We start from the raw sequence: 14252 nt of genomic DNA on the forward strand, positions 1-14252 counted from the left end.
GTATAGCCTTAAGGATCAGTCAAAATACATGGTTGACAATTAGAAAATAAGGGTTAACGAATACGTATCATACCCACAAGAGCCCCCAGTGGCGTAGCAGATTAAAACCTCTGAGCTGCTGAACTTGCTGACTGAAAGGTCAGCGATTCAGATCCAGGGAGTGGGGTGAGCTCCTCCTGTTAGCCCCAGCTTCTGCCAACCTAGCAGTTCGAAAACATGCAAATGTGAGTAGATCAATAGGTACTGCTGGCCACATGACCATGAAGGTGTCTATGGACAATACTAGCTCTTTGGTTTAGAAATGGAGATGAGCACCAACCCCCCAAGTTGGACACAACTGGACTTAATGTCAGGGGAAAACCTTTACCTTTACCTTTTTATCAAACCCATAAAGCAACATGTTGATTTCATTTCATTTAGCTGCACACACATCTTTGTAAAATTAACATATCGTCCAGATTCATAAATTGAGTGGTGCGTTCATACATTTCTGTCATTATGAAATTGCCACACCCAAATATCTATGTAAAAATAAAGTAATGGATGTCTCTTATGATAAGCAGGGGAAGGGTGGGCATTTGTCAGGAATGCATCAGTTCTGTATTTCTGTAAGGCAGTATGAAGTTGGACTAGATTGCTCTTGGGGTCCTTTCCAAATTTATGATTCTGAGGTTCTTAAAGAGGGATGTTTTCTGGAGGCCACATGTTTTGCTACCTAATTGTGGATGATAAATGCTCAAATGTGGCATTTTCAACATCTCTATCAATGACTTGGACAGTCAAATTTGGAGACGGTGCCAAATTGGGTGACCCCAAGAGGACAGGATCAGGATTCAAAAGGACCTTAACAGATTAGAGAGCTGGGCCAAAACTCACACAATGAACGTCAACAGGGAGGAATGAAAGGTTTGGGCAGAAGATGTGAAATGTGTAGGTCTAGGAGTGGTGGCACCTGGCTTGAAAACGGTCCATGTGAAAGTTATCTCAGAGTCTTAGTAGACCACAAACTGAACGTGAGCCAGGAATGTGATGCGGCAGCTAAAACAAATCAAATGTGATTTTCGATTGAATCAATACAAGTGTAGTGTCTTGAATGGGGGATGTCATAGTCCCACTCTATTCTACAAGCGTTGAATGAAAAGTAATGCCTCCACCTTCATTAGTTGAGTTTGGGTGGGAATATTTTAATAAATCAAAGGCAGAAACAATCCTTAGAATGTGCTCTTTAACTACCACTATCACTTTTCCACATCATCACCAGACAATTGGATACATTTCTCCCAACACTGAACAAGTTTTCTGAAGCCGTCACGGAAGAAGTCAACACTCTGTTTCCGCAACCGGCATCTCACAGTTCTCTCAACGTGTTCATCAGAAGCATAATGATGTCCCCACAGATCTTCTTTCATTATCGGGAACAGATGGATTCTCTGATGAATCTCCTTCGGGGTGACACCTTCTGCTGTCAAGAATTCAATGACTGCACGTTGCTTAAGTCGCATTGACCGACCATCTGCACAGGATTCCATACTTCGCACTTTAACAACACAACCGTTCAATGCTAAGGCTTCCCCATCTGTGCAGGGTTCCATACTTTGCACTTTAACAACACAACCGTTCAATGCTAAGGCTTCCCCGTCTGCACAGGGTTCCATACTTCGCACTTTAACAACACAACTGTTCAATGCTAAGGCTTCCCTCCAAATGGAACTAACTGTAGAGGAGAGTCGACTGAACAAGCCAGGATCTGCCTCAGACCAGGACTGCCATCTGTTGAGGAGTTACGAAGGTGGAGGCATTACTTTTCATTCAACACGCGTATTTTGGAATCTGTACAGTTCTGGCCACAAACAATTTAAGAAGGAGATGGAGAAAATGGGAGGTGTCTAGAGGAGAGTGACCAAAGTGGTCAAAGGTCTGGAAACCAAACCCTGTGAGAAGTGGCTGAAGTAGTTGAGGATGTTCTAATCCAACCTCTAGATTAGATTATTGCAATGCACTCTATGTGGGGCTGCCTTTGAAGACGGCCCAGAAACTTCAATTAGTTCAATGCTCAGCAGCCTTGGTTCTGACGGGAGCCCAATACAGGGAGCGGTCAACCCTCCTGTTTAAGGAGCTCCACTGGCTGCTGCTCATTTTCCGGGCCCAATTCAAAGTGCAGGTGATCACCTATAAAGCTCGGAACGGTTTGGGACCCATCTACCTTCGGGATCGTCTCTCCCCCTACGAACCTGTACGGTTTCTTCGGTCATCGGGGGAGGCCCTCCTCTCGCTTCCGCCAGCGTCACAAGCGCGGTTGGTGGGGACGAAGGACGGGGCCTTCTCTGTCGTGGCCCCCATCCCGGTTATGGAATTCGTTGCCTAGGGAGATCAGGCAAGCCCCCACCTTGATGGCATTTCGGAAGAGCCTGAAAACTTGGCTTTTCACTCAGGCCTTTGGTTAAGATCGCCCATCCCCATCATAATTACAATTACACTCCTCGACCTTTTGTACTGGTCGCTCTTTTCCTGATTACTTGATATTAATTCAGGGCTCCTCCCTACCCGATGTGATCTTAAATGAATCTATTGCACTTTATCTATTTAAAATTTGTAACTCATAATGTGCACCTTGCTTATCCGCTATTGCAACCTCATTGTTTTTAATTCGATGTTTTAATACCGCGTTGTGTTTTTTCGGCTGCTGTGTATATATTATTATTGGTTTTTATTACTGTTCTTTGCTGTTTTATATTTTATTTTATCATTGTTTTGTATCTGATTTTGCTGTGAGCCGCTGAGTTTTTCCTGTTGTTTTTTGTCAATGCGACTGTCACCTGAGATGGCAACATCAATAATTCAACCCTTTTTCCTTTCCACAACTGTGATGTCTGGTGTGTTGTGTTCCAGAACTTTGTCAGTCTGGATTCGGAAGTCCCACAGTATCTTTGCGTGCTCATTCTCCAATACTTTTGCAGGTTTGTGATCCCACCAGTTCTTTGCTGCTGGGAGGTGGTACTTGAGGCATAAGTTCCAATGAATCATTTGGGCCACATAGTTGTGCCTCTGTCTGTAATCTATCTTATAATAATAATAATAATAATAATAATAATAATAATAATAATAATAATAATAATAATAATAATAATAATGATTGATTTGACTTTGATTGAAGTCAAAAATCAGAAACTCCTCAAAACACAACAGACAAAAAACCAGTACAAGAAAACCGCACTACAAACTAGAGCTGACAGCTGGCACAACAAAACACTGCATGGAAAGTTCCTTGACAAAATTGAAGGAAAAGCTGATAAGGAGAAGACCTGGCTCTGGCTCACAAATGGGACCCTGAAGAAGGAGACACAAGGCCTGATCCTTGCAGCCCAGGAGCAAGCCATCAGAACAAATGCAATTAAGGCCAAGATTGAAAAATCAGCTGATGACCCAAAATGCAGACTGTGCAAGGAAACCGATGAAACCAGTGATCATATCCTCAGCTGCTGTAAGAAAATCGCACAGACAGACTACAAACAGAGGCACAACTATGTGGCCCAAATGATTCATTGGAACTTATGCCTCAAGTACCACCTCCCAGCAGCAAAGAACTGGTGGGATCACAAACCTGCAAAAGTATTGGAAAATGAGCACGCAAAGATACTGTGGGACTTCCGAATCCAGACTGACAAAGTTCTGGAACACAACACACCAGACATCACAGTTGTGGAAAAGAACAAGGTTTGGATCATTGATGTTGCCATCCCAGGTGACAGTCGCATAGATGAAAAACAACAGGAAAAACTCAGCCGCTATCAGGACCTCAAGATTGAACTTCAAAGACTCTGGCAGAAACCAGTACAGGTGGTCCCGGTGGTGATGGGCACACTGGGTGCTGTGCCAAAAGATCTCAGCCGGCATTTGGAAACAATAGACATTGACAAAATCACCATCTGCCAACTGCAAAAGGCCACCCTACTGGGATCTGCACACATCATCAGAAAATACATCACACAGTCCTAGACACTTGGGAAGTGTTCGACTTGTGGTTTTGCGAAACGAAATCCAGCATATCTATCTTGTTTGCTGTGCCATACAACGTCGTTGTGTTGATGATAATAATAATAATAATAATAATAATAATAATAATGTTTGTGCTGGAGAAGAGAAGGCTAAGAAAGGGAGATCTATTTAAATATCTGAAAGGATGTCACATTGAGGAGAAGAGGCCAAGCTTGTTTTGCACTATTCTAGAGACACAATGGAGCCATGGAATCAAACTACAGGGAAAGAGATTCTACCTAAACATTAGGAAGAACTTCCTGATGGAACAGGCTGTTTGACAGTGCCTTGGAGTCTGGTGGAATCTCCTCCTCTGGAGGCTTTTAAGCAGAGGCTGAATGACCATCTGTTGGGAGGGCTTGAGCTGTGCCTTCCTGCATAGCAGAATGGGGTTGGACAGGATGGCCCTGGGGTCCCTTCCAACTCTGGGGCTCCCTCATTCCAGAGAGGGCATCTCCCCATCCGGTTTCCTTATCTCTCCTGCCCGTGGCATCCCCACGAATAAATTGTCTGCCAGACACACCCAGTGGTTTCAACTCCCACAATGAGTCTTGTGTTTGCGCTCTGTGCTTTCTTGATCTCAAACCCTGAAATTACCGGGGTTCATGGCAACCAGAAGGGAACACCCTCCCAGGTATATAACCCTCCTTCGCCGTTGCTGCCAGACTGGTATTCTCTCCAGGGAAGGTCAAGGTGGCAGCCATGAAGACTTTGTGCATTGCCTTGTTTGTGGTGGCCGTCTTGGTAGGAGAAGGTAAGGTGGAAAAAAGGCTTGAGGTTTTTTGGGGTGTTGTTATTGGACTGCAGGTCCCATCAGCCTTAGCAGCAGAGCCAACTGGAGAGGAAGGCTGGCAGGTGCAACCCACAAGTATCTCAATATTTCGGATCCAAGTGAGGCTCCATCTACACTGCCATATGGTCCTGTTTCTAAATCCAGTGTAGACTCATATAATACAATTGAAAGCAGATCATCTGGATTCAGAAACTGGATTATATGATAATGTAGATCTAGTCTGACAAGGGTTGGAAATTCAAGAGTTTAAATTAGTACAGTAGAGTCTCGCTTAGCCAACGTTCTGGATTATCCCAGCCATTTTTGTAGTCAATGTTTTCAATATATTGTGATATTTTGGTGCTAAATTCGTGAATACAGTAATTATTACATAGCATTACTGCATATTGAACTACTTTTTCTGTCAAATTTGTTGTATAACATGATGTTTTGGTGCTTAATTTGTAAAATCATAACCTATTTTGACGTTTAATAGGCTTTTTCTTAATCTCTCCTTATTATCCAACATATTCGCTTATCCAACATTCTGCTGGCCCATTTATGTTGGATAAGTGAGACTCTACTGTAGTTTAAATTCGTAGTACAGGAAATAAAAGGGAAATAAAAGAAGCAATAATTGAATGTGCACAAGCAGTAATAGTATTAGGGTGGAAAGATCAATCAAAATGGACAATAAGTAAATGGTACCAATATATATATGGTGGAGCAAATGGAATTTGAAATTATGAATGTGAAACTAAATGTTGTAAAAACTAATGAAACTAGAACAAGAGAAATGGAAGAAAGATGGACAAGGGTAAAGAGCTATATCATGAATCAATCTGGAGATCAAGCCATAAGAAATAAGATACAAATGTTATATAGTATATAGGATGAAAATGAATAAAGATAAAGATATAAAGATTGTCTCACAAAGAAATGAATGTGTAAAAAGAAAACAATCCTAGTGTTGGTGGTGGGAATTGTAAATGTTTTGTATGCCTACGGTATATATTTTTTGTGTTTTAAAAAATTAAAATTTGTAAAAAAAATTAAAAAAAAAATTAGTAGTGAGTCGTTTCCAAATGTGGTTGGACTTCAGTTTCTATTATTCCTTACCACTGGCTGAGGCAATGTCATTTGCATGGCTGTTTGTTTCTCACGCATGGTGTTCGTCTCCACTGTCAAATTAATGCAGTTTGACAACATTTCAACTCCAATGGCTCAGAGCTATGGAATCCTTGGAGTTGTAGTTTGGTGAGGCAGCAACATCCTTTGGAACAGTATGCCAAAGACTTTATAAAGCTACAAATCCATCGCATTGATCCATGAGATTTAAAGTCAATCTGCATTAATTCGATATCTGGAAAAAAGAGGTGTTTCCCACTAGAAACGATGTTCTTCTTGCAAGATATACATTCAGAAGGAGCTGGTGAAAACATGGAAGAAAGAAACCCTATAAATTCCTTTTAGCCATGGTGGGTTTGGGAAAGAAATTGGCTTTTTTGCAGTAGGATGCCAAGCCTATTCCATTCAATTATAGATGGCAAACACACAAATACTTTGGTTTGTGCAAAGGAAGCAGTGTTGTTGAGTACCAGTTTATGCATCGAGGGTGCGTTTGCATTGTAGACTTAATGCACTTTCACACCGATTTAACTGCCGTGGCTCAATGTTATGGAATCGTGACAGCTGTAGTTTGGCACTCTTTGGCAACCGTATAAAACTACAACTCCCATGATTCCATATCATGGGGCCATGGCAGCTAAAGTGGTGTCGAACATTACTAATTCTAGTGTAAATATACCCAAAATTTGGGAACCGATGATATGGAGAAATACAAAGAGTCTGATTCTGCCAGAAGTCCTTGATTGGTAGTTATCTTATAGAGTAAATGGGATTTTGTTGACCTGGGCTCAGATTCAGCCATATTAAATCCATTTGGGCTTCCTTAAATCGATCACACTCAGTCCATCTAGTCTACATCATGGGTTTGTTATTGATAAAACGGAGAGAGAACACAGATCCTGCTTAAGCTCACTTATCTGGAAATCAGAAATGCTCCAAAATTGTCCTCATGGGTGGATTAGATAGTGACACCTTTGCTTTCTGTTGGTTTTGAGGTACACAAACTTTGTTCCAGGCACAAAATTAATAAAGATATTATTGTATCTGTATATGCTATTTGTATAAGATGTATATGAAGCATAAATGAATGTTGTGTTTAAACTTTGGTCACATCTCCAAGATATCTCATTATGTATTTGCAAGTATTCCAAAATCCATAACTCATTCGGTCTCAAGCACTTTGGATAAAGGATGCTCAATTTGTTTTGGATTAAGGCTTTGGGTGGATTATGCTTCTCAGTCATTATTGGGTTTAATTTACGGTGATGATTTTCTGGAATTGTTTTGGCAAGATGTATTGCTTGGAGAGCTGCCTCAAAGAAAGGCAATGGCAAATCTCTTCTGAATATAAAGCTTACATTTGACCCAACTTTAGGTTCCATGGCTCAATACCATGGAATCATTCGAGGTGAAGTTTGGTGGGACATCCAAACTATTTGGCTGATAAGGCTAAAGGATGTGTAAAACTACAACTCACATGATGCCGTAGTCTTGGGCCATGGCAGTTAAAGTGGCACCAGACTGCATTCATTGGAAAGTGTAGATCAGGCATGGGCAAACTTCGGCCCTCCAGGTGTTTTGGACTTCAGCTCCCACAATTCCTAACAGCTAGTAGGCTGTTAGGAATTATGGGAGTTGGAGTCCAAAACACCTGGAGAGCTGAAGTTTGCCCATGCCTGGTGTAGATGCACCCATAGTCAAGCAAAAGGTGCGTAAGAATAATCTTAACAACTCACATTGGTTGAATATTAAACTTGTTATCCCTTTGCAGTTCTATGATTATTTAGCTTTCTCAGTTGCTTGGAGTTTTGCAGATCATAGCAAAGGAGTAAAGAAAGCACAGGGGGAAATTGTCCAGGAAATATGTATGTATGTATGTATGTATGTATGTATATGTGTGTGTGTGTGTCTATATATATATACTAGCTGTGCCCAGCCACGCGTTGCTGTGGCAAAGTGGTGGTGGTATTGGTTAAAAATTGTTGTGTAATTTTTATTTGACGTTATTTGCAATTTTCTATTAATTTTATTGTAAGTTATATTTTTATTTATTATATTTTATTATTTTCTTGTATTATTTTTAGTTATTTTCTCTTATTATAGTATTTGATTGTATTAATTTTTAGTGTTTGTTATTATTTTTTATTGGGTTGCTAGGAGACCAAGTTGGAGGAGCTTAGCCTTCTAACTGGCAGCAATTGGAGAAAAGCAATTATTCCTCTCTCTCTAATTAGGACTTTATTTTTCTTTTCATTTTGTTGTATCAACCTAGAGCCATGTATGATGGGTTGTGTTGTCAAATTTCGAGGTTGGGGGGCCTGTAGTTTTGTTGTTTTGTGGGTCGCCGTAATGCCATCACTTATATATATATATATATATATATATATATATATATATATATATCTTCTTCTTTCCTCTTTTTCCAGGGTATTCGCTCTGGTGCTACCGATGTGAAGAAGAACCTTCCAACTGGAATTGTATGAAGATGGTGAAGTGTGACGAGATGGACAAATACTGTAGCACAACTGTTACCACCACTAGGAACGGTAGGCACCCTTCTGATATACACTCTCTGAAATGGCAATTTTGAAGTATAAAAACCTCATTAATTCCAGGATCTATCTACTGTACTAGAAAATGAAGCAGAGATGTTGCATTAGCCCTGGGTATCTAAACAATGCACCCAGACAAATGCAGACTAACCCGGAGCTTTTAATGTTGTTTCCTTTTCCCAACAAGCTGCAACTTCACTGAAGGACAGAGTTGACAATACTGAATATCTCCATCCATAAGAACTGAAAAAATACAGCTGATGCAATCCAGGTGAGATTGCATCAGCTGGAATCCTGTTGGTGACATAAGATGGGAGGTTATATGATTGTATGTCGCCAACAGGATTCAAGCCAATGCAATCTCGCACAAATCCCACCAGTTAGAGCAGTGTTTCTAAAACACTGGTCTTCTAGTTGTTTGGGACTTCAGCTCCCAGAATCCATGATCATTGGCTCAAGCAGTTGAGGCTTTGGAGAGTTTAAGGGAAGGATGGGTGGATAATGATAATAATAATAATAATAATAATAATAATAATAATAATAATAACTTTATTTATACCCCGCCACCATCTCCCCATGGGGACTCCGGGCGGCTTACATGGGGCAGAGGCCCAAACAACACAGAACAAAACATAGGCATCATAATACAAATCACACTATAAAAAGATAAAACAGTAATACAATATATCAATTAAAACAAAAATACAGGATAAAAATGGCATTTAAAACACATAAATGGTAAAATGGATGGTATAATACAGAATGTTTGAAAAAGAGCTCCCTAGTTTCCATTTAATTTAAATGGAAACTAGAGAATTCTTTTTCAAACAAACACCTTAGCTTCTGATTTGTTGCGGTATTGCAATATTTTATATAATTTTGGAAATTTAATAAATATTTAGAACATGTCTGATTTTTCCTTCCTCTCCAAGGTGAGAACACAACGTATCGGCTCAGCAAGAAATGCGCCCCTCACTGTACTGCGAAGTTCTCCGATACCAGCTCAGGATCCACTTCGACTAGTTGTTGCGAGAACTCCCTGTGCAATATTAGTGGGGCCAGCAGCGTGAAAACCAACGGGGCGATGGTGACCTTCGGGATTTTGGCAAGCCTGTTCTACATCTTCCGGTCAGGATTGTGAGAGTGTGAAGCTCACGTTTCCATCTAAAAAACGAGCAAAGCTCAACTCCATCCAGCGTGTCCAGAAAGCATCATGGAAGAGCTTGCTTATGTCCATTGCACCTTCTTCCGAAGGAAAACTACACACATGGAACTTTATCACCTGCAGGTTCCTTGTTCCTTGTAAATATTGTTCCCATTTAAAAAAATCAGTTACTCTGATTGTGTGATGATTCATTTCTTGTTCTACTTACTGCAATCCAGAAAGGTAACTCACTGAAAGATTGTTACTATGGCCCTGGGAAAAAAACGAAATGCTCTCTGGTTCCCCCAAGTGGCCAATTCAGATATTACACTTTGGACATTCTGCGTATATTCCAAGATACAGTAAATAGACTCTCAGTTAGTACTCGTAGGGATAGGTAGATGCCAGATAAGTGTTGTTTCTGATTGCTTGAGAGTTGCAATTAATTGATACTATCTCGTTTCATATATCATGCCATAAACTTTGTATGGACTTGATACTAATATTGGAAAACAGTCATTAAAAGTATATTAAGAAAAAAGAAACACAGCTTACATGTTTACTAATACAATTTATTTTATTTTGATTTATTTAAAGCATTATGTCTTGGAGTTTTTTGCCAATTGCTTCAAAGTTCTGGTTGCTTGAGTTCCAATTAACCGAGAGTCTGCTGTATTATAAAGCAAACCTTTCTGGGTTCACCATGATTTAGCCATTCATCTTTCCTTTTGATGTTTCCTTTTGCTTACACACATTAATAAGTAAAAGTCAAGAAAACCATTTCCATGGCAATAACAAAAAAGTAATTCAAGATTGTTACTTCAAAAAGTAATTTAATTACTATAGTAATTCATTACAAAAATTTACCTTTTTGCTCCACTGGAGAGAAATATATTCCAATTATTATCCTAAACATGATAGATTTCTTCCAGCTATCTTACTGTATTATTCTCTGTCTCATTTTTTCCTACCTTTTCATCATTGTACCTTGATCTACATTTGACATTGTATTCACTGTTTTTGGGCTGTTTGTTAATAAAAGTTTTGCCATTTAATATCTCCATCTTCATTAATATTTGCAAAATATGGAAATGCCAGAAGCAGTTTTGTGGGATGGAGTTGTCAATGGGTTGAAGAAGATGTGGAGGAACAATAAAAGGAACTCTCATTAATTTGTTTTCCGCAGATTTGCAAATGAAATCTGTGTTTACCTTTGAGCGACCAATTGCCAGCCAAAACACGCAAAAGTCAAGGCGGGTCATGGAGCAAAAGACATCTTTAACCACTTCTTCTAAAACCATGATAATAAGCGTTAATTGCAGGGAGCAAACACTGACAAAATGAATAACATGTTTGTGGGCAGATCATGAGATTGCTGATGGCATTACTAGGAACTGCTATTTGCCTTTCTTCCTCCATAAAAGAGGCCGAAGAAGGCGTGTACAGGAAAAGCATGCATTTGGGTTGGGTCCATTGTGAATGTGGTTCTCACAACAAAGGTATCAGGAAACAATTCATTTACAATGTGTTGTCAAAGGCTTTAATGGCCAGAACCACTGGGTTGCTGTGAGTTTTTCGGACTGTATGGTCATATTCCAGAAGCATTCTCTCCTGAAGTTTCACCCACATCTATGGCTGGCATTCTCAGAGGTTGTGAGCTCATTTACACCTGGTTCAGAGGTGTGACTTCCCCTAAATAAAGGCTCCCATGCCTCCTATGTGCAAGCAAACTCAGACAGTTCCAAATCAGTTATTTCAGAATAGATAGAAAATGGTATCTCTGGTTCCCCCATGTGGCCAATTCAGATATTGCACTCTGGAAATCTATATATATAAAAGAGTGATGGCATCACGGCGACCCACAAAACAACAAAACTACAGGCCCCCCAACCTCGAAATTTGACAACACAACCCATCATCCACGCCTCTAGGTTGATACAACAAAAATAAAAGAAAAATAAAGTCCTAATTTGAGAGAGAGGAATAATTGCTTTTATCCAATTGCTGCCAGTTAAGGCTAAGCTCCTCCAACTTGGTCTCCTAGCAACCCAATAAAAAATAATAAAAAACACTAAAAATAATTTAAAACACTAAAAATTAATACAATAAAATACTATAATAACAGAAAATAACTAAAAATAATACAAGAAAATAATAAAATATAATAAATAAAAATATAACTTACAATAAAATTAATAAAAAATGCAAATAACATCAAATAAAAATTACACAACAATTTTTAACCAATACCACCACCACTTTGCCACAGCAACGCGTGGCCGGGCACAGCTAGTTCTATATATTCCAAGATATGAGCAAACCTTCTTGGCTTCACCATGGGTGCATCTACATCATAGAATTAATGTAGTTTGAAACCACTTTAACTGCCATGGCTCAATGTTATTGAATCCTGGGAGTTATAGTTTTACAAAGTTTTTAGCCTTCTCTACTAAATTAGTATTGGTTCCTCAACAAACTACAACTCCCATAATTCAATATCACTGAATCATGACTGTTAAAGTGGTGACAAACTGTATTAATTGTACCATGAGAGCTTGAAGTAACCTGTGAATTCTACAGATACCAGGATTGTATAAGATGGTGCCATAAGACTTGAAGTAGTATCATATTGGTACCAGTGTGCAATGTTTATTACACTTCTGGTCTTTGATTTTATTTGCTCAATATTTATTGATTCTAGCCGTAGTTAGAATGGCAAACAACTCCAAGTAGATGATGGTTGTGTCAATCAAAGAGGTAGTGAATTCTACCATGGATTTTAGTCTAAATAATAGAGCTATCCAAAATGCTAGCTTTAACCTGAAATAGCTCAGACCTTTGGGTGTCTTAGTTTGGACTACAAACCATAAGGGATTCACCACTGAGCTGGAAGACAACAATCTCCATTGCAAACCACATAAACCAATTTTAAGAGTCTGATACAGAAAGGTAACACAAGAAGTTTGGCTTCTTGGCTTTCATGGGACTTGGGGTGCTTCTATACAATCAAATAAATACAGTTTGACGTGGCTTTAACTGTCATGGATCAAAGTCATGGAATTATGGTAGCTGTAGTTTTATAAGGTCTTTAGCTTTCTCTAATGCAGCAAACTACAACTCCCAGGATTGAATATCTTTAAGCCATAGCAGTTTAAAGTGGTGTTAAACTGCCTTCATTTTACAAAGAAGATGCATCCTTAGTCTCTACACTGTATCTACACTGTAGAATTTATGCAACTTTAAATGCCATGTCTCAAGGGTATGCAATACTGGGAGTTGTAGTTTGGAAAGGGCACTGGCATTATTTGGCAGAGAAGGCTAAATGCTTTGTAAAACTACATCTCTCATGATTGCATAGTACTGAGCAATGCCAGTTAAAGTGGTGTCAAACTAAGCCCTGAATTCTCTAGTGCACATGGACCTTAGCCTAGATTTTCTTGGTTGATACTGTAAGTAGTGTGGTTAGATTATTATGATTATGATTATGATTATTATTATTAGCATTAGTATTAGCATTAATATCTATTATTATTACCCCACTTTCCTCTCGTAAACAGGACTTGCACTGGCTATTTTAGGTAGTCACCTATAAGTAGGTTTATTAGGCATTAAATCCAGGATAATAACATTTCATGAACGAAACTGGGACACTTGTGACCGAGCAACAGAGAAGTGTGGTCAAGATGATAAAAGTTGTTATTGTGGAAGAACACATAAGGTAAGAGCAGATGCACCAGTTTGCTTTTGGCTGGGACTGGCATGTTTCTGTCCTTTTCTCTCTCCCTGGATGAGGGTGTATCTGCACTGTAGAATTAATGCAGTATGACACCACTTTAGCTGCCATGGCTTTATGCTATGGAATCCGGGAGGCACCAGGTATCCTTGGCAGAGAAGGCTAAAGACCTTGGTGATCTCAACATATATGTTCATTAATAAAGACAACAGGTGCGCTGAAACGTGGTAACAATCTTCGTGTTCATATGGTTCAGCACACATCTGGGAAACTAAAATAATATGATATACCTAGGTGAGTATCCGGAAGGGATTTTCCAACTTCCCATTTCCTGTGAGATAGGCCATCAGGAAGGGACCATGCCAGCATCTGAAGATGGTGCCATCATGTAAAATAGTTTTCCGATTTCCCGAGGGAGTTCAGAGATATTAGCTGCCAGACATCAGCGCACAGATCAACTCTGTATAATTTTAATTGAACTGTTTATGTTTGCATAAAAAGACATTGTGTTTTCTGGAGCTGTGTAGACTGGACTGGGAAATTAATCTCATCACCAACGGTTTGCATATTGCACCACCGCATTCCAAAGTCCACACCTTTCTCAAGACAGACCTCCCAAAAGACTCAAACTTCAAATCCACAAACGACAGCTATTTCAATGTGTTGTCGAAGGCTTTCATGGCCGGGATCACAGGGTTGTTGTATATCTTTCGGGCTGTGTGGCCATGTTCCAGAAGTATTCTCTCCTGACGTTTCGCCCACATCTATGACAGGCATCCTCTGAGGTTGTGAGGTATGGATAAACTAAGTAAGGAAACGAAAGAATATATATCTGTGGAGAGTCCAGGGTGTGGCAAGAGTCCTTTGTCACTGGGAGCCAGCATTAAT

The 14252-nt window shown here is 39.6% G+C and overlaps 1 protein-coding gene across 1 annotated transcript; it reads left to right on the top strand.

The window, feature by feature from the left end:
• Positions 1-4655: 4655 nt before the first annotated feature.
• Positions 4656-10686, top strand: LOC100561183 (lymphocyte antigen 6E). The gene is made up of 3 exons (XM_003223924.3): positions 4656-4789; positions 8362-8481; positions 9420-10686. Exons 1-3 carry the CDS (start codon positions 4738-4740, stop codon positions 9626-9628), a joined length of 381 nt encoding a protein of 126 aa, XP_003223972.1. The 5' UTR covers positions 4656-4737; the 3' UTR covers positions 9629-10686.
• Positions 10687-14252: the final 3566 nt, after the last annotated feature.

The sequence above is a fragment of the Anolis carolinensis genome, chromosome 4 (assembly GCF_035594765.1).
Source record: "Anolis carolinensis isolate JA03-04 chromosome 4, rAnoCar3.1.pri, whole genome shotgun sequence".
NCBI classification, from domain to species: domain Eukaryota; kingdom Metazoa; phylum Chordata; class Lepidosauria; order Squamata; family Dactyloidae; genus Anolis; species Anolis carolinensis.

Excerpts from the sequence above, each read along its gene's own strand:
- LOC100561183 (XM_003223924.3), top strand. The coding sequence starts at position 4,738 with ATGAAGACTTTGTGCATTGCCTTGTTTGTGGTGGCCGTCTTGGTAGGA. Across the intron at positions 4,790-8,361 it reads GGCCGTCTTGGTAGGAGAAG|GGTATTCGCTCTGGTGCTAC; the intron begins GTAAGGTGGAAA and ends CTCTTTTTCCAG. Across the intron at positions 8,482-9,419 it reads TGTTACCACCACTAGGAACG|GTGAGAACACAACGTATCGG; the intron begins GTAGGCACCCTT and ends TTCCTCTCCAAG.